Source organism: Macaca mulatta, chromosome 16 (assembly GCF_049350105.2).
Source record: "Macaca mulatta isolate MMU2019108-1 chromosome 16, T2T-MMU8v2.0, whole genome shotgun sequence".
NCBI lineage: Eukaryota > Metazoa > Chordata > Mammalia > Primates > Cercopithecidae > Macaca > Macaca mulatta.
Window position 1 is genome coordinate 18,874,993 of NC_133421.1, and position 20,796 is coordinate 18,895,788.

The 20,796-nt window shown below is 48.6% G+C and overlaps 1 protein-coding gene across 8 annotated transcripts in view; it reads left to right on the top strand.

The window, feature by feature from the left end:
• Positions 1-20,796, top strand: part of NT5M (5',3'-nucleotidase, mitochondrial) — a 38,956-nt gene that overhangs the window by 10,360 nt on the left and 7,800 nt on the right. For 4 of the 8 annotated variants that reach the window (XM_077970481.1, XM_015118734.3, XM_077970478.1 and 1 more), the window contains 2 exons: positions 6,028-6,088; positions 15,691-15,783. In XM_077970481.1, coding sequence (XP_077826607.1) covers positions 6,028-6,088; positions 15,691-15,783 — 154 coding nt within the window. The remainder of the gene's footprint in view (positions 1-6,027; positions 6,089-15,690; positions 15,784-20,796) is intronic. The other 4 variants (XM_015118736.3, XM_028836063.2, XM_015118737.3 and 1 more) reach the window with 1 other exon arrangement.

The window sequence follows — 20,796 nt, forward strand, 5'->3', positions numbered from 1 at the left end:
TTTTTTTTTTTTTCTTTTTTGAGACGGAGTCTCGCTCTGTCACCCAGGCTGGAATGCAGTGGAGCCATCTCAGCTCACTGCAACCTCACCTTCCGGGTTCAAGCAATTCTCCTGCCTCAGCCTCCCAAGTAGCTGGGACTACAGGCATGTGCCACCACGCCTGGCTAATTTTTTGTATTTTTAGTAGAGACGACATTTCACCGTGTTAGCCAGGATGGTCTCGATCTCCTGATCTCGTCTCGTGATCCGCCCACCTCGGCCTCCCAAAGTGCTGGGATTACAAGTGTGAGCCACCGTGCCCGGCCATAACTTAGGTTTTTAAAATGTGGATTTGGGGCAATGAATTTGGATAGACATTTTTCCAGTGAAGATATATAGATGGCCAGTAAGTACATGAAAACATCGTCAGTCATTAGGGAAATGCAAGTCAAAACCACAAGGAGGGAGCCGAGTGAGTGGTGCTCACCTGTGCTCCCAGCTACTCAGAAGGCTGAGGAGGGCAACAGAAGGCCGGAAGGCCAGCCTAGGCAACATAGTGAGACTGTCTCTAAAAAGACCACAATTCACATTGTGGGTGTGAATATAAAACAGTGCAGCCAGTATGGAAAAACACCTTGAAAAACATTTCCTCGGAATGTTAGTCCGGGCACGGTGGCTCAGGCCTGTAATCCCAGCACTTTGGGAGGCCAAGGAGGGCGGAACACCTGAGGTCAGGAATTTGAGACCAGCCTGGCGAACATGGTGAAACCCTGTCTCTACTAAAAATACAAAAATTAGCTGGGCATGGGTGGTGGGCACCTGTAATCCCAGCTCTCGGGAGGCTGAGGCAGGAGAATCGCTTGAACCTGGGAGGTGGATGCTGCAGTGAGCTGAGATCATGCTGCTGCACTCCAGCCTGGGTGACAGACTGAGACTCCATCTCAAAAAAAAAAAAAAAAGAAAGTTAGACATAGACTTACTGTATGAGCCTTACTTACTGTATGTTCAACTCATAAGTATATACCCAAAGGAATTGAAAACAGGTATTCAAACCAATACTAGTACCCGAATGTTCCAGCAGCACTGTTCACAGCAACTGAAAAGTAGAAACAACCCGAGAATCCACTCAGTGATGGATGGATATTTAAAATATGAGGTAGCCACACAATGGAATATGTTTCAGCTATAAAAAGGAATGACTGCCAGGCATGGTGGCTCACGCCTGTAATGCCTGCACTTTGGGAGGCTGAGGCGGGCGGATTGCCTGAACTCAGGAGTTCGAAACCAGCCAGGGCAATGTGGCGAAATTCCGTCTCTACTAAAAATACAAAAAGAATTAGCCAGGCTTGGCGGCAGGCACCTGTAATCCCAGCTACTTGGGAGGCTAAGGCAGGAGAATCACTTGAACCAGGGAAACGAGAGGTTGCAGTGAGTCTAGATTGTGCCATTGCACTCCAGCCTGGCAACAAAGTGAGACTCTGTCTCAAAAAAAAAAAAAAAAAAAAAAGTCTGGGCGCGGTGGCTGAAGCATGTAATCCGAGAACTTTGGGAGGCCGAGGCGGGTGGATCACCTGAAGTCTGGAGTTTGAGACCGGCCTGACCAACATGGAGAAACTCTGTCTCTACTAAAAATACAAAATTAGCAAGACGTGGTGGCACATGCCTAAATCCCAGCTACTTGGGAGGCTGAGGCAGGAGAATCCCTTGAACCTGGGAGGAGGAGGTTGCAGTGAGCCGAGATCACACCATTGCACCCTAGCCTGGGCAACAAGAGCAGACCTCTGTCTCAAAAAAAAAAAAAAAAAAAAAGGAGTGACCTACCTACCCATTCATGTGGCAACATAAATGAACCTTGAAAACATGATACTGAGTGAAAGAAGCCAGACACAGAAGGCCACATATTGTAGGATTCTATTTATATGAAATATTCTGGGGTGGGCGCGGTGGCTCACACTTGTAATTCCAGCGCCTTGGGAGGCCGAGGCAGGTGGATCACCTGAGGTCAGGAGTTCGAGACCAGCCTGGGCAACATGGTGAAACCCCATCTCTACTAAAAATACAAAAATTAGCTGGGCATGGTGGTGGGTGCCTGTAATCCCAGCTGCTTGGGAGGCTGAGGTAGGAGAATCTTTTGAACCCACGAGGTGGAGGTTGCAGTGAGCTGAGATCGAGCTATTACACTCCAGCCTGGGCAAGAGTGAGAACTTGTTCTAGAGAAAAAAAAAAAAAAATTCTGAACAAGAGGCAAATCCTTACAGCTAGGCAGCCTCTGGTTCCCCGGGCTGTGGGGAGGGGCCATGGGAGTGAGTGCTTAATGGGAATGGGGCTTCTTTTTGGGGTGATGGAAACATCCTTAAATTTGATTGTGGTGATGGCTGTAAAACCCTGTAAATATACTAACGTTTATTTAATTATACACTTAAAATCGGTGAATATTAGGATATGTGTATTCTATCTCAATAAAACTTTTAAGAAGTGTTTACTCAAACATTTAAAAATTTAGGGCAAACTATTGATACATTTATTTAACAATTAGGACACACTCTTGATCCATTTATTTAACAATATGATGAATATCAGAATAGTTTTGCTGGATGAAAGAAGCCAGGCAAAACAGAGTATAGACTATACTTTCTTTTATGTAACATTCTAGAAAATACTATCCAATCTATACCGATGGAAAGTAGATGGGTGGTTGCCTGGGGCCCCAGGGGCAGGGAGGGACACGAGGGGCAGCTGGGAGAGATAACGGGAACCTTTGGGGGTGGCAAGTGTGTTTATTTCTTGATTGTGGTGATCTGGGTTTCCCATGTGTGTCTTTTACTTATTTCATATTTCTTTATTTTGAGATGGAGTCTCGCTCTGTCGGCGGGCTGGAGTGCAGTGGTGTGATCTTGGCTCACTGCAACCTCCACCTTCTGGGTTCAAGTGATTCTCCTGCCTCAGCCTCCTTAGTAGCTGGGTGTACAGGTGCTCATCACCACGTCCAGCTATTTTTCTATTTTTAGTAGAGACAGGGTTTCACAGTGTTGGCCAGGCTGGTCTTGAACTCCTGACCTCAGGTGATCTGTCTGCCTTGGCCGCCAAAAGTGCTGGGATTACAGGTGTGAGCCACCATGCCCAGCCTCCCATGTGTGTCTTTATGTTCAAATTTATTGAATTGTACCCTTTTAATATGTGCAGTCTATTGCATGTTGATTATTTATACCTCTGTAAAGCTGTTTAAAAAGAGTCAGTCTGGATGCTGGGTGGAAATGGCTCGGAGGGGCGAGAACTGGAAGTTGAGGAGTCAGTGGAGGTGGTTGCAGCTGCTCAGTGGGAGATGGCTCAGTTTGACTGGGGTGAGGTCTGTGGAGAGAGCCTGGTAGATGACATGTGCTTTGGTGGGACCCATAAGACCTGGGGATGGATCTGATATTGGGGGTGGAATAAAGCTAGGAAAAATAGGTGAGTTTTAGGTGTTTTGCTTGAGCAGAGCTCCGTCTATATAGTCTCTGCTTATCTAAAATAGTCTAGGAACTGAGGGAAGACTCGGGGAGGGACATGCTTTAGGAGTAGGGGATTATGTGTCCCACGTTGGAAGTCCTGTGCGAGGTGTGTGAGGCGTCCAGGTGGGTGGAAACCTGGTGCTGAGAGAGGTTGGGATGCATCAGCATGCACATGGTGTTTAAAGCAGGAGCGCAGGCCGAGAGCCCCTGGGGGCCTAGACCCAACCTGGAGCGGTCAGGAGAGGAGTAGACGGGGAGTCTGGGCTGGGAAGCAAGGAGAAGAAGGCCAGGAGCACAGGCCAGGACCCAGAATAGGGGAGCCCAGGAGAGCTGGTGTGGCCGGCTGGGCTGAGTGCCTATGGGTGAAGATGGCGAGGTGGGCATTGGACAGAGGGATACAAGGGTCCTTGGTGACAAGGAGCAATTTCTGTGGAGTGAAGGGGCGGGCCCAGTCTACAGTGGGTTGAAGCAGGAGCAGGAGGTGAGGGAGTGGGGTTGGCAGGTGGAGGCGGCTTGTTGGGGACGTTCTGCTGCAAAGGGGGCAGCTGGAGGGTGGGAGTCAAGGTTGTGTGTGTATATATCTAAGGCGGGAGGTGTCAGCATGCGTCTGAATGAGGATCGTGGAGGAGGATAGCAAGCAGGTATTTGGGAGGTGCCAGCATGCGTTTGAATGAGGATTGTGGAAGAGGATAGCAAGCGCGTATTGCAGGGCATAGTGTCTGTGAAGCGCAGAGGGGGAGGATCCAGGGCACAGGTGGAACCCAGGAGAGGGGAGCAGTATGGCTTCCTCCTGTGCAGCAGGAAGGGAGGAGGAAGTGAGCCCGGTGGCAGGTGAGTCTCCCGATTCATGATGAGGTGCGCTCGGAGTCTCGCCCACAAGAAGGTTGAGGAAATGGGGTGGGTGGTTCCTGGCTGTGCCCAGAGCACCAGAGAGGGCATTGGAGAGAGCTGCCAGGTAGCTGCAGGCCCTGGCTTGGGGTCAGGAAGTGAAGGTGAAACGGGTCCAACTGATGATGTGAATTTTCTTTTCTGGCAACATTCAGTTGCTTGGGTGCAGGTGGGAGCAGTGGGATAGCTGGGCTCCTTCAGGGCCTGGCGAGACAGGCCTGGGTGGAGGACGAGAAGCACAAGCAGAGGATGGCAGCGAAGGTTGGGCCTCAGCTGGATGAAGGCAGGCTGCCAAGCTGGGACGAGGAGGGTGTCTCCACGAGGCTGAAGAGTTGAGTGCAGGATGAGAGAACGCATTTGCTGAAGCATCGTGGGTGGTGGCCAGGGAGTCAAAGCCTGAGACGAGGATTCAGGGGGAAGTGATTTCAAGCTCCGGGGATGACAGTAGGAGAGGTATTGGAGGTTGGGTGTTTGGAGGTGGAGAGGAAGGTGTTTGGAGGTGGAGAGGGTTAGGAACTGAGCGACAAGGTGTCGGATCTGCACCTATGCACACACATATATGTGAACATGTGTGTCAGGTCACTGAGGGTGGTGATAGAGCAGGAGTGGAGAGGATGGCCAGCCGGCGAGTGAGGTGCATGAAGGACGGTAACTGGCAACGGTAGGTGACAGTGGCCAGGAAGGGCTGCAGGGGTGTGCTGTAGGGTGTGGGCATTGGCGTCAGGGAGCTGGAAGGAGCAGTGGAGAAGGCAGACGCCATCCTCACCTGCCATCTCTAAAGTCTGTGGGGGGTGAGGAAGAGGCAGCTCTCACTCAGAGGCGAGTTGGGGAGGTGCGTCCTTTGTGTGAGGCCAGTTTTGGTTGGGGCAGGAGTGAGGATGCTGGGGAGAGGCTGAGTCTTTAGGAGAGGGGATGGCGCGGTTGGTGGAAGTAGTGCCAAGTATCAGGAAACGAGAGGGCATACCCTGTGCCCAGGGATGCGGCAGTCTCACCTCTGCCTCTTGGGGGACGCGTTTGCCAGAGAGAAAGCGTCAGCAAAGTGCCGTCTTCCAGAGGCTCAGCAAGACGCACAGGAGGCACAGGCTCCAGTGGCAAATGCCAGCCTCATGAGGGTGTTTGGGACCAGGTGGCCTCATTAGTGAGGGCTGGGGCCCTGTGGGTATGAGGGTGCATGCACCTGGGAGGCCGTTTGGGTCAGCTCCCCCATGGATCCAGCACAGCACTGCGACGCCGGGACGTGGTGCTCAGCACACGGAGCCAAGCCAATCCTGTCTTTCAGGGACTCGATCACTGCGGGGCTCAGCCCGGCGTGGAGTAGGCTCCTTCTCTGTGTTCCCCAGGCCAGGGGACTTGCACTCCAGAATCCTTCTTCCTCACAGATTTCTCGACTTACCACTCTGCATTGCAGGAGGCCCTTCAGTCAGATGTCCAGTCCAGAGCTGGCTGCCCATGGGCAGGGTAGGGTCATTGGCTGCCCAGGGCCATGGGATAGGGCAGACACGTGAGGCCGACGCCTCTGGTGTGGAGGTAGTACAGGGGAGTGGGTCTCCCACAGCAGGTGAGGGGTTCAGACTCAGAGGGCCCAACCCTGTGAAGGCAGGGCGGGTGGTGAAGGCCTCGGGGTGGTGAAGTCGTGGTGCTGCAGGCTCAACCCCCTTTCTCTTGTTGACAGCACTGACGTCTTCATCTGCACAAGCCCCATCAAGATGTTCAAGTACTGTCCCTATGAGAAGGTAAGGCGTGTGTCTGCTCCGCTGGGCCCTACCCCATGCATCATAGTGAGGGGTACAGGCTCAGCCTGCCTGTGGAAAGGGGATGGACCCTCACAGCACTCCCCCACCTCTGTGACAGCGGCTCCTGCTCCCCAAGGCCCTCTCCAGCCCCAGCCCGAGGCTCTAGATGGAGCCTCATTATGACACAGGTTCTCCGGGAAGGGTGTCTGTCACTGTGTCAGGTTAGCCTGGCCCAGAGCAGGCCTTTAAAGGATGAGAATCATGCCTGGGGAGGCACGTGGATGCATTAACATGAAAAGTCTTAAAAAGGTGAGGTGGGTAAAGTTCATTTTTCTATGTACTCACTTTATTGTCTTTATTGAAAAGAATTAGAATTGCGTGACATTGAGACCTTTCTGGAAATTGGGAACTTGCAGTTGCCAAACCTAGAGGAAAGGTCTGTGGCCCTGGAGGAGGGCACTCGTGCCGGAGGGGTCAGGGCCGGCCCTCCTTGGGGACATCAGAACAGCTCTTCCCAAGCCGAGGAAGGCAAGATCTTCAGCCCAGAGCCCCTCCTGCTTTGGGGGCATCAAACCTTCAGGCATGAGTTCTTTCTTGTTCTTCACATGACCCTTTCCCGTTTTTTTTTTTTGAGACAGAGTTTCGCTCTTGTCATCGCCCAGGCTGGAGTGCAATGGTGCGATCTCGGCTCACTGCAACTTCCGCCTCCTGGGTTCAAGTGATTCTCCTGTCTCAGCCTCCTGAGTAGCTGAGATTACAAGTGCCTGCCACCACATCCGGGTAATTTTTTTTGTATTTTTAGTAGAGACAGGATTTTGCCGTGTTGGCCAGGCTAGTCTCGAACTCAAGCTCAGGTGATCTGCCTGCCTCGGCCTCCCAAAGTGCTGGTATTACAGGCGTGAGCCACCGTGCCTGGCCTGGATTCCATATTTAAATGAAATTCATGGTCAGGTGCGGTGGCTCACGCCTGTAATCCCAGCACTCTGGGAGACCGACGCAGGCAGATCACCTGAGGCTGGGAGTTCAAGACCAGCCTGGCCATCATGGTGAAACCCTGTCTCTATTAAAAATACGAAAATTAGCTGGGTGTGGTGGTGCATGCCTGTAGTCCCAGCTGCCCAGGAGGCTGAGGCATGAGAATTGCTTGAACCTGGGAGGTGGAGGTTGCAGTGAACCGAGATTGTGCCACTGCACTCCAGCCTGGGTGACAGAGCAAGACTGTTCCCCCCACAAAAAAATTTAATAAAAAAAAAAAGAAATTCACACATTCGGCCAACATAGCGTGCCCTCTGTGTGCTCAGTGGGAATTACACTTGCTGAACAGTAGATCTGGCATTATGTGGGTGCTTGGTGCCCACTGTTTCATCATGTCCTCATGACACCTTATTCCCTAGTTACCCTGACATCCCTCGTGTTTTTAGAGAGTGGGTTTTGTTCTGTCACCCAGGCTGGAGTGCAGTGGCCACTCACAGGTGCCATCCCAGCTCACTGCAGCCTTGAACTCCTGGGCTCAAGTAATCCTCCCACCTCAGCCTCCTGAGTAGCTGGGAACACAGGCGCACAGCACGCACCACCATGGCTGGCTTTTGCTGACCCCCTTTTAACACGCGAGGAGCACGAGTTCAGTTACACTCAGGAGACAGGAGTGTCTTACCTGCAGCCAGTCAATGTGGAGTCAGAGTGAGGGCCAGGCCCACCGTTTCTGGTCGAGCAGTGATCCCAAAGTGAGTCCTCAGACCACAGTCAGCATCCCTTGGAGACTCCTTAAGTGTGGACATTTTGCAGCTCCACCCCAGACCTTCCGAATCAGACACTCTGGGAGTAGCAACGTGGGCCTAACGAGCCTGCCAGGTGATTCTCATACACCCTCAAGTTTGAGGACTGTGGGGTTGGAGTCACTATTTTAGCTGGAGTTTCACTGGGTGGCCATGGTGGTTGACCAGCAGTTGTGGGAGTGAGATGAACAACATGGCCTCATTCATCCGTTCCTGGAGATTTAGATACCATCTTTGTGCCGGCCGTCCCACCTGTGTCGCCTCGGCCCGGGACTACCCTCTGAGCTCCAGACACTCAGACCCGACGTATCTGTCCCTGGGGTGCTGGTTTCCTTGTGCATGTCCTTCCTTCCCTCCCAGTGGATGGCAGTGCTGTCTGGCGGCCTCAGGTCAGAAATCAGGGGCTGTCCTGATGACGTCTTCCTCTAAGTCCTCACTTCCAGCCTGTTGGTGAGTCCCATGTCCTGTGGGACCGATTTCGAAAACATGCCTGGCACCTGTCTGCTTATCTCTCTTCTCATTGCCAGCACCTTGGTATTTCCTCCCAGGACAGTTGACGGGGCCTCCTAAATTGCCTGCTCCTTTTGGTCCCACGCAGGCTGACAAGGCTTCTCACACAGCAGATCATGGCACCTCCTGACTTGAGACCTCTGAATGGTTTCCCTTTAAAAACCACGTACACCCTCCTGAGCATGACCTGCAGGGCCTGGCTGCCTCTCCACCCACTGTGCCCCCCTCTCTGTGTGCTTCTCAAGCAGCTTTTGGCTTGGAATGTTCTCCTCCCACCCCCAGGCCTGGTGCCTTCTTGTCCACGAGGCTTCAGCCCAGAAGTCTCCCCACATTTTGTGACCGTCATATTTGAAATATATTCTTTCTCCATCTTGTTTTTTGGATAACACTTCCCACCACTTGAAATGGGTTTGTGTTTTCATCTGTGGCTTATTCTTGGTCCATCTCCCGACTGGGCTGGGACCTGTGCAGGCTGGGCTCTCACCCTCCTGCCCACTGTCAAGTCCAGCACCCAGCATAGGGTGGCACGCTGGGAGGACTCGGTGTTTGTTGTTAAATGAGTAGATTCATTTGTCCAGCAGAGTTATTAAACACCTGCAAGTAACAGTGCTTGCCATTCATTTGACACCTTTGATATGCTAGGCACTGTCCTTTTATTATCACTTTTGAGGTTTACAACAGCTGCCTGTGAAACAAGAAAACTCTTCTGATTTGACAGATGAAGAAACTGAGGCTTAGAGGGATGAGGCAGCTCATTTACCAGGCCTGACGCTTGGCCAGCCAGTGAGGCCTGCTCTGGGTCTGCCTGTCTAGAGCCTGTGCCCACTGCCAGTGTCTTCCCCTGGAGGTAGCGTGCATTCACTGGAGAGGATTTGGAAACAGCTCACATTTAAGAGGAAGGGGATGTCAGGACCCCACTCACAGCAACATCAACAGTCTCTGGCTCACTTGAACAAAGGCGGGACTGATTAGAAGGATGTTGCTTTGCTCAGGGAATCAAAGGGCAGCCTGAGGAAGCAGGCCTGAGGCCGTGGGGGCAGAGCCCGCAGACCGTCTCTCCAGCAAACAGCCCAAGATGCTGGAGCACCCTTTCTCCATCCTTGGGTTTCATTGCCCAAGATTCCTAGTCCCCAGGAGAGGGAGGCCCATCAGCTGAGCTTGGGTCCCACACCCAGCCCTGGGCGCCCTGATGGACTGTCCTAAAAGGCTGCAGCTGGTGGCAGAGGCGTGGCTTCCCAGAGGAGTTGAGGTGCTGTTGCCAGAAGAAGGGGCACACTGATGGTGGATGTCCTGATCAAACTAAACGAAAGAGCAAAGGCAACAAGAATCCACATCTACAATCCCACCACCTGGAGAGAGATGCTCTTAGCACTTTGATCTGTTTCTTTCTAGTTGTTTTGGGGCGAGTTGGGGAGACAGGGTCTCGCTCTGTCACCCAGGCTGGAGTGCAGTGGCGTGATCTCAACTCACTACAACATCTGCCTCCCAAGTTCAAGCAATTCTCCTGCCTCAGCCTCCTGAGTAGTTGGGATTACAGGTACGCGCCACCACACCTGGCTACTTTTTTTTTGTATTTTTAGTAGAAACAGGGTTTCATCATGTTGGCCAGGCTGGTCTCAAGCTCCTGACCTCGTGATCCACCCACCTTGGCCTCCCAGAGTGCTGGGATCACAGGTGAGCTACCGCACCCAGCCCTCGTTTTTCTTTGATGTGTATTAAATATAATACACAGATTTTAACAAAGCTTTCATCCAATATAGTTATCCTTTTCTGCTTATTAATATATTTTTAGCCTTTTTCTGTCATCAAACATTCTTCAGAAACATGATTTTTTTTTTTTTTTTTGAGACAGGGTCCAGCTCTGTGGCCCAGGCTGAAGTGCAGTGCTGAAGTTGGCTCACCGCAACCTCTGCCTCCTGGGTTTACGTGATTCTTGTGCCTCAGCCTCCCAGGCAGCTGGGATGACAAGTGTGTGTCACCATGCCTGGCTAATTTTTTGTATTTTGTTTTGTTTTGTTTTGTTGAGACAGAGTCCCGCCCTGTTGCCCAGGCTGGAGTGCAGTGACGTGATCTCAGCTCACTTCAACCTCCACCTCCCGGGTTCAAGTGATTATCCTGCCCCAGCCTCCTGAGTAGCTGGGATTACAGGTGCGTGCCACCATGACCAGCTAACTTTTGTATTTTTAGTAGAGACGGGGTTTCGCCATGTTGGTCAGTCTGGTCTCAAACTCCTGACCTTGTGATCCACCCGCCTCGGTCTCCCAAATGTTGGGATTACAGGTGTGAGCCACCACGCCTGGCCAATTTTTTGTATTTTTAATAGAGATGGGGTTTCGCCATATCGGCCAGGCTGGTCTCAAACTCGTAGTCTCAAAGTAGTCTGCCCGCCTCGGTCTCCCAAAGTGCGGGGATTACAGATGTGAGCCACCGTGCCCGGCCAGAAACATGATATTGTTAATAGCTGAAGACGTCTTGTGAGTAAGCCTCTGTCTGGTCATGTTCTTAGGGTGAATTCCAAGAAATACAATTCCTGGGTCATGTGAGGAAAGGTAGGGTTCGGGTATGTATCACATAGAAACTTGTATTCATTTCCACTGTACCCACCGTGGGCAGGGTCCTTTCCTCCTGCCGGGGTCTAGGCTGGGCCACATAGGGTCAGTCAATAGAGGAAGCGGGCCGTTGAACAAACACACGAAGACAGTAAAGTGCGCAGCAGATCTGAGGAATTCGAGGTGAATTTAGTTGGCTGGTAGCTACAGGGGCTGGTTGGGAGTGGAGTTGGGCCGGGTGAAATGGATTAGTTTATCCAAATCTCCCAGCTGTCCTCATGGTTTAGCCACACCACCACCTTTAAACCTAGAACTAAGACAAAGGGAGAAGTGTGGGTGAGAAGTGAGTAAGGTGAAGGTTGCCCCGAGCACCCCCTCGCCCACCGTTCGTGCCTCTCCCACCCCTACAGACTGGTACTTCTTCCCTGGCTGAGGGTGGGCAGGTATTAATGGTTCCTCTGCTCCATGCCTGGGGGAGGCAAGGAAGGGCTGGAGGTGGGTCTCAGGATATGTCTGCACAGGACAGAGGTCTCCTCCACGGTAGCCCTGGTCTGGGCTCAGGCCCCAGAGCACTCACAGTTCCTTCCCCAGCTCCTGTCCACAAGTAGGATCAGCCTTTGTTGCCAGAAGTGGAAACTTTTCTCCTTGGTTGATTTTCTTTCAAGACCCAGTCAGAGGATGGAAACCTGACTGCTATGAGGTGTCTCGCTTTATCACCACACAGAGGGAGTTGAGTTGGGTTACATTCAGGTTGCCAGAACCTTCTTTCTGGCTGGAAAGAAGGTTTCCCAACATTCTGAACCCAAATCACTCAGTAATAGTTAACAGTAGCCAGGTTGGTAGTATACATCTCCAAGGGCTTTCCCTGTAGTGATCCATTTAGCCTTCATAGTAGCCCTACAAAATATGTGTTTTTATCATCCCTGTTCTACAGATGGGCAGACTGAGGCACAGAGAGGTGAAGTACAGGGTCAGTGGCCAGAAAGTGGGGAGTCGGACTTCAGAGCCCGGGCTCTGCTCCTCAGCCTTGCTGTCTCTTCTCGGACTCCCTGACTCGGAACTTAAGCAGCATGACCTGTACCTTTTCACCCCGCAGAGAGATTTGAAAATCCATGTCAGGTTCTTCATGCACAGGCATGACATTTTACTCTGAGATTTTCCAGTTCAACAAGGGGAGTAATCACAAGCCAAATTAAGGGAGGGGCTTGGGTGCGAAGGGGTTTGTGCTCTTCTGATTCGAAGTCTGGTTTCCAGATGATATGTCTGCCCGATTCAGCACTGATTTTTAGAATAAATGTCAAAAATTCCCCCTTCAGGCCGGGTACAGTGGCTCACACTTGTAATCCCACCACTTTGGGAGGCTGAGGCAGGAGGATCACTTGAACCCAGGAGTTCGAGACCAGCCTGGGCAACATGGTGAGACCCCCATCTCTACTAAAAAAAAAATTAGCCGGGCATGCTGATGTGTGCCTGTAGTTGCAGCATTTTAGGAAGCTGAGGTGGGAGGATTGCTTGAGCCTGGGAGTAAGTCCCTTTCTCAAAAAACAAAAACAGAAACAAAACAAAAACCCACTCCTTAATTGAGCCTCTTCCTCTAACCTGAAATAAAAATGTAAAAATGTAGACTTTTTTTTTTTTTAAAGATAGAATTTTGCTCTTTTTGCCCAGGCTGGAATGCAATGGCATGATCTCAGCTCTCTGCAACTTCGGCCTCCTGGGTTCAAGTGATTCCCCTGCTTCAACCTCCTGACTAGCTGGGATTACAGGCACCTGCCACCATGCCTGGCTAATTTTTGTGTTTTTCGTAGAGACGAGGTTTCACCACATTGGCCACATTGGCCAGGCTGGTCTCGAACTCCTGACCACAGGTGATCCATCCGCCTCAGCCCTTCAAAGTGCTGGGATTACAGTTATGAGCCACCATGCCTGGCCAACATAGACCATATATGTATATATTTTTTTAAACTTAAGATAATGAATTATATTTGTGTTTTTTTTTTTTTTTTTTTTGGAGACAGGGTCTCGCTTTGTCATCCAGGCTGGAGTGCAGTGGTGCAGTCTCGGCTCACTGCAACCTCTGCCTCCCGGGTTCTAGCAATTCTCCTACCTCAGCCTCCCAAGTAGCTGGGCCTGCAGGTGCGTGCTACCACACCCGGCTAATTGTTTGTATTTTAGTAAAGATGGGGTTTCATCATGTTGCCCAGGTTAGTCTCGAACTCCTGAGCTCAGGCAATCCGCCTGCCTCAGCCTCCCAAAGTGCTAGGATTATAGGCGTGAGCCACTGCGCCTGGCCTTTGCATATTTTACATTGAATTTCCAGTTGCTCCCAGTACATTTTCCAGTTACTCCCTGTAGGACTTATGCTAAAAGGCTTGGCACTTTCTCTTGGCACGTAAAGAAACCCTAGGTTCTTTTGGGGGTGGCATGGAGGCCACACTGCCAGCATTCAGGAGCTTTTCCTGGAGCTCCTGAACCCCAGTGGGGCTCATGGTGTTTCTTGGCGTGTTTCTGTCCCATACCAGTGTTTATTTTTAAAATAGTCTATTCAAAAATTACCAAAAATGCTAATTGGCATGGGGTTTCTTTTAGGGGTGATGGAAACATTCTGGAATTTAGATAGTGGTAATGATTGCGTAACATTGTCAACACACGAAAGACAATTGAATTGTACACTTTAAATTGGTGAATTTTATGGTATGTGAATTACATTTCCAAAAAATAATAAAATTGGCTGTTCAGATGGCTAATAATTCCCAAACTAACTCACTCCTAGTTAGATCTGGCCATTTTATCATTGTAATAGGGATTATAGACAAAAGTGCATGATCCCTTTATTTATTTATGTAATTTTTTTTTTTTTAAAGACAGGGTCTCGCTCTATTGCCCAGACTGGATTGTAGTAGAATGATCATAGCTCACTGCAGCCTCTAACTCCTGAGCCATCGTGCCTGGTCATAATACCTTTCAAGTGTCCTAGATCAAGCCATTCATTCTGAAAACCTCCAGTTTTATGGTATTCTTTTTCTTTTTCTTCTTCTTTTTTTTTTTTTTTTTGAGATGGAGTCTCTCTCTGTCGCCCAGGCTGGAGTGCAGTTGCGCAATCTCGGCTCACTGCAAGCTCTCCCTCCTGGGTTCATGCCATTCTCTTGCCTCAGCCTCCCGAGTAGCTTGGACTACAGGCGCCTGCCACCACGCTGGGCTAATTTTTTTGTATTTTTAGTGGAGATGGGGTTTCAGCATGTTAGCCAGGATGGTCTCTATCTCCTGACCTCGTGATCCGCCCACCTCGGCCTCCCAAAGTGCTGAGATTACAGGTGTGAGCCACCGTGCGCGGCCTATGGTATTATTTTTCTAAGAGTGTCATTCACCCACCTCCCATACCTGCATACCCCACCCTCCTTGATTTAAGGCCTGTCTTGGATCTGCTCAGCTGAGTGGAGCAGGACTCTGTCCCTTCCAACATTTTGCCTGCCAGGGACCGTGTCTAGCTCATAGATCTCTATTTCTGATGTGTGCATTTGGTCGTGGGCCTGTGAGCCACATGGCACAGGAAAGGCAGGGAGGTGGGGTCGAGAGCTGCCAGCCATCTGCCCCTCTGATCTTTTCCAGCACTGTCCTCTGCCAGCATCCGCCTTTACTCCTGTGTCTTCTTGGTAATCACTGAACTCTGCTCTCCAGGTGGTTCATAGACTTCCTGCCTGCACTCCTAGGTCTTGGAGAGAGGGCCTCCCCTGGGAGTCCTGCCAGTAATTCTTTAGCTACATGTAGTTTTAGGTTCCATGGCAGGCATTTTTCCTGATTCTGGTTTAGAACCACAGCACCGCTTTATGCTTGGATACCTTTACATTCATCTGGGCTGAACTATTTTCTCCCCAGAGCTTTCAGGAACCAAAATGGTGATCAGGTGATAAACAGCCCTTCTTCCAAATAGCTGCTGATAAACTTAACAGACAGTTCCTTGTCCAAGCCTACCCTTGTCAGGCAAATCTGAGCTGAAGGCACAACACCCCCACCAGTGTCAGTGTGCACATGATTATAGCTGATGAACCTACCTCAATGCACCATGGTCACTCAGAGCCCATAGTTTACGTCACGGTTCACTCCCGGTATCCTGCGTTCTGTGGTGTTGATGATTGGGGAGGCTGTGCGTTGTGTGGGAGCAGAGGGTGTATGGGAACTCTGTACCTCTGCTCAATTTTGCTGTAAACCTAAAGTTGCTCTAAAAAATAAAGGGTCTTAAAAAAAATCCACAGCGAATGAGAGTCCCTCTTGCTCCGTATCCTTGTCAGCATTTGGTATTGTCGGGGCTCGGGATTTTGGCCATTCTCATAGGCATGTAGCAGTGTCTTCTTGTTTTACTTTGCATTTCCTTGATTAATGATATTGAACATCTTTTTAAGCAAGTAGCCCTTCATATATTTTCTGTAACGAAATGTTCAAGCCTTTTGCCTACTTTCTCATTGAGTTGTTTGTGAGTTGTGAGAGTTCTTTAGATATGCTAGAAACAAGTTCTTTATCAGATAATGTGTTTTACAAATATTTTATCCCAGTCTGTGATTTGTATTTTAATTTTCTTTTTCTTTTTGTTTTTCTTTTTTGAGAGACAGAGTTTTGCTCTGTCACTTCACAATGGCATGATCACGCCTCACTGCAGCTGTGACCCCCTGGGCTGAAGTGATCCTCCCACCTTAGCCTCCTCACTAGTTGGGACTATAGGTGTGTGCCACCATGCCCAGCTAATTTTTAAAACAATTTTTTTTTTTTTTAGAGATGGGGTCTTGCTATGTTGCCCAAGCTGGTCTTGAGCCCCTGGACTCAAGCAATCCTCCTGCCTCAGCCTCCCAAAGTGCTGAGATTACAGGTGAGTTTTCTCAACAGAGTCTTTAGAAGAGGATAAGTTTTATACTTTAAGGTTATGATCCTTTTTTTTTTTTTTTTTTTTTTTGGGACGGAATTTCACTCTGTGGCCCAGGCTGGAGTGCAACGGTGTGATCTTGGCTCACTGCAAGCTCCGCCTCCCGGGTTCAAGCCATTCTCCTGCCTCAGCCTCCCAAGTAGCTAGGATTACAGGCACCCACCACCATGCCCAGCTAATTTTTTTGTAATTTTAGTTGAGATTGGGTTTCACCATGTTGGCCAGGCTGGTGTCGAACTCCTGACCTCAGGTGATCCACCTGCCTTGGCCTCCCAAGGTATTGGGATTACAACAAGCGTGAGCCACCGTACCTGGCTCCTTTTGAGTTAATTATCATATATGGTAGGAGGTGAAAATAGAGGGGTTTTTTTTGCATATAGATCCAGTTGTGCCTCTGTTGGAGAGGCCACCTTTTCTCACTGAAGTGTTGTGGTAGCCTGGGGTCCATTTCTGGAATGTATCCTGCTTCTCTGATCTAAGTGTCCCACCTAATGTAAATACCACACTGTCTCAGTTACTGAAGTTTTTTTTTTTTTTTTTTTTTTTTTTTTTTGAGATGGAGTCTCCTCTGTCATCAGGCTGGAGTGCAGTAGTGTGATCTCGGCTCAGTGCAACCTCTTCCTCCTGGGTTCAAGTGATTCTCATGCCCCAGCCTCCCAAGTAGCTGGAATTACAGGTACGCGCCATCACACCCAGCTAGTTTTTGTATTTTTAGTTGAGATGGGGTTTCACCATGTTGGCCAGGATGGTCTTGATCTCCTGACCTCACGATCTGCCCACTTCGGCCTCCCAAAGTGCTGGGATTATAGACCTGAGCCACTGTGCCTGGCCACTGTAGTTTTATAGTAACTTTTGAAAGCAGTGTGAGTTTTCCAAAATTATTCTTCATTTTAAAAATTGTTGGGCCGGGCGCGGTGGCTCAAGCCTGTAATCCCAGCACTTTGGGAGGCCGAGACGGGTGGATCACGAGGTCAGGAGATCGAGACCATCCTGGCTAACACGGTGAAACCCCGTCTCTACTAAAAAATACAAAAAACTAGCCGGGCGAGGTGGCGGGCGCCTGTAGTCCCAGCTACTCGGGAGGCTGAGGCAGGAGAATGGCATAAATCCGGGAGGCGGAGCTTGCAGTGAGCTGAGATCTGGCCACTGCACTCCAGCCCGGACGACAGAGCCAGACTCCGTCTCAAAAAAAAAAAAAAAAAAAAAATTGTTTTGGCTATTCTGGGGCCTTTGCATTTCTATAGAATGTTTAGAACAAGCTTGTCAGTTTTTACAAAGAAGCTGGTGAGAATTTGATTCCAAGTGCATTGTAGCTAGAAAGCTTAACAATATTGGCTCTTCTGATCCACAGGCACACACACATCCTCGTTTATGTAGGCCACCTTTACCTTCTGTCAGCTATGTTTTGTGGCTTTCAGTGTACCAGTCTTGCACATATTGTGTTAACTTTGTCTGTATGTCATGGTGTGGTTTTTTTTTGGCGTAGAGACTATCTTTATAAAAATGATTTTTAATATTTTATAGTGGTAAATACACATGATAAAATTTATCAAGTGTACAGTTAAGCTTATTTCATTTTTAATGCTATTATAAACTTTGTTTAATTGCAATGTCCAAATGTATAGAATACAAGTGATTTTTTTTTTTTTTTTTTTTTGAGATGGAGTCTCACTCTGTCGCCCAGGCTGGAGTGCAGTGGCACGATCTCGGCTCACTGCAAGCTCTGCCTCCCGGGTTCACGCCATTCTCCTGCCTCAGCCTCCCGAGTAGCTGGGACTACAGGTGCCCACCACCACCACGCCCGGCTAATTTTTGGAATACAAGTGATTTTTAAATTTTAATTTGTAATTTTTGTGGTACATAGTAGGTATGTATATTTATGAGGTACATTAGATGTTTGGATACAGGCATGCAACATGTAACAAACACATCAGGGCAGATGGGGTATCCATCACCTCAAACATTCAGTCCTTTGTGTTATAGACAATCCAGTTATATTCTTAGTTGTTTTAAAATGAACAATTTTTTTTTTTTTTTGAGATGGAGTCTAGCTCTGTCACTCAGGCTGGAGTGCAGTGGCGTGATCTCTGCTCACTGCAACTTCTGCCTCCTCGGTTCAAGCAGTTCTGCCTCAGCCTCCCAAGTAGCTGGAACTACAGGCACGTGCCACCACGCCTGGCTTATTTTTGTACTTTTATTAGAGATGAGATTTCGCTGTGTTGGCCGGGCTGGTCTTGAGCTCCTGACCTCAGGTGATCCACCTGCCTTGGCCTCCCAAGGTGCTGGGATTACAGGCGTGAGCCACCACGCCTGGCCATAAACAATTAAATTTTTTTTTGACTATAGTCACCCTGTTGTGCTAGCGAATACTAGGTCTTATTCATTCTTTCTGTTTTTTGGTACCCATTAACCCTTTCCACTTCCCCTCTAAATACTCCTCCACTCCCCTTCCCAGCCTCTACTAACCATCCTCCTACTCTCTCCATGAGTTCAATTGTTTTAATTTTTAGCTCCCATAGGTAAGTGAGAACATATATAGCTCTTTCTGTGCCTGGCTTATTTCACTTAACATAATGACCTCCAGTGCCATCCATGTTGTTGCCAATGACAGGCTCTCATTTTTTTTTTTTTTTTTTTTGAGACGGAGTCTCACTCTGTCGCCCAGGCTTGAATGCAGTGGTATGATCTCTACTCACTGCAACCTCCGCCTCCCGAGTTCAAGTGATTCTCCTGCCTCAGCCACCTGAGTACCTGGGACTACAGACGTGCACCACCACACCTGGCTAATTTTTGTATTTTTAGTAGAGATGGGGTTTCATCATGTTGGTTAGGCTGGTTTTGAACTTCTGACCTCTTGATCCACCCTCCTCAGCGTCCCAAAGTGCTGGGATTATAGGTGTGAACCATCACAGCCAGCCACCATGTGTCCTCTTTTGAGAAATGTCTATTCAGATTTTCTGCCCATTTTAAAATCAGATTATTAGATTTTTTTTCCTATAGAATTGTTTGAGCTCCTTATATATTCTGGTTATTAATCCCTTGTCAGATGGATAGTTTCTCCCATTCTGTGGGTTGTCTCTTCACTTTGCTGACTGTATCCTTTGCTGTGCAGAAGCTTTTTTAACTGGATGTGATCCCATTTGTCCGTGTTTGCTTTGGTCGCCTGTGCTTTTGGGGTACTACTCAAGAAATCTTCATCCAGACCAAGGTCCTGGAGAGTTTCCCCAATGTTTTCTTTTAGTAGTTTTTGTATATGGAAAGAGATAGGGGTCTAGTTTCATTCTTTTGCATATGGATATCCAGTTTTCCAGTGCCATTTATTGAAGAGACCGTCCTTTCCCCAATGTATGTTCTTGGCACCTTTGTCAAAAATGAGTTCATGGTAGATATATGGATTTATCTGTGGGTTCTGTATTCTTTTTTTTTTTTTTTTTTTATGTTGAGGTATGTTCCTTCCATACCCAGTCTTACTCTGTCGCCCAGGCTAGAATGCAGTGGCGCCATCTCAGCTCACTGCAACCTCTGCCTCCCGGGTTCAAGCGATTCTCCTGCCTCAGCCTCTGGAGTAGCTGGGACTATAGGTGTATGCCACCATGCCCAGCTAATTTTTGTATTTTTAGTAGACAGGATTTCACCATGTTAGCCAGGCTGGTCTTGAACTCCTGACCGACTCAGGCTATCCGCCTGCCTTAGCCTCCCAAAGCACTGGGATTGCAGGCATGAGCCACCGCACCTGGCCTGGTTCTGTATTCTTATCCACTGATCTATGTGTATTTTTATGCCAGTAATATGCCATTTGGGATACTGTAGCTTTGCAGTATAATTTAAAGTCAGATAATGGGATTTTTCCAGTTTTGTTCCTTTCGCTTAGGATAGCTCTGGCTATTCTGGAATTTTTGTGGTTCTACACAAATTTTAGGGTTGTTTTTTCTATTTCTGTGAAGAATGTCATAGTATTTTAATGGGGATTGCATTAAATCTGTAAATTGCTTTGGGTAGTATGAACATTTTAACTGCATTTATTCTTCTAATCCATGGACATGGAATGAATATATTTCCACTTTTTGTGTCTTCAATTTCTTGTATAATGTTTCATAGTTTACATTGTAGAGCTCTTTCACTTGGGTTAATTCTTAGGTATTTTATTTTATTTTGTAGCTATTTTAAATGGGATTCCTTTCTTAATTTTTTTTTTTCAGATTGTTGTTTTTTTCAGATTTTGTATCCTGCAACTTTGCTGACTTTATCCGTTCTAGTAGTTTTTTGTGGAGTCTTTAGATTTTTCCAAGTATAAGATCATGTCATCTGCAAACAAAGATAATTTGAGTTCTTCCTTTCGAATTTGGATGCCCTTTATTTCTTTCTCTTGTCTGATTGCTCTGGCTGACTTCCAGAACTGTGTTGAATCATAGTGGTGAAAGCAGGCATTCTTGTCATGTTCCTGGTCTTAGAGGAAACACTTTCCGTCTTTCCCCATTCAGTATGATACTAGCCATATATAGGTCTGTCATATATGGCTTTTATTATGTTGAGGTATGTTCCTTCCATACCCAGGTTTTTGAGGGGTTTTTTTTTTTTGAAAGGGAGTCACGCTCTATCACCCAGACTGGAGTGCAGCGGCACCATCTCGGCTCACTGCAAGCTCCGCCTTCTGGGTTTAAGCCATTCTCCTGCCTCAGCCTCCCCGGTAGCTGGGACTACAGGCGCGTGCTTCCACACCTGGCTAATTTTTTGTATTTTTAGTAGAGGTGGGATTTCACGGTGTTAGGCAGGATGGTCTCGGTCTCCTGACCTTGTGATCCGTCTGCCTTAGCCTCCCAAAGTTCTGGGATTACAGGCGTGAGCCACCGCGCCCAGCCGAGGGTTTTTATCATGAAAGGATATTGAATTTTATCAAATACTTTTTCAGCACCAATTGAAATAATCATATGTTTTTTTGTCCTTCGTTCTGTTGATATG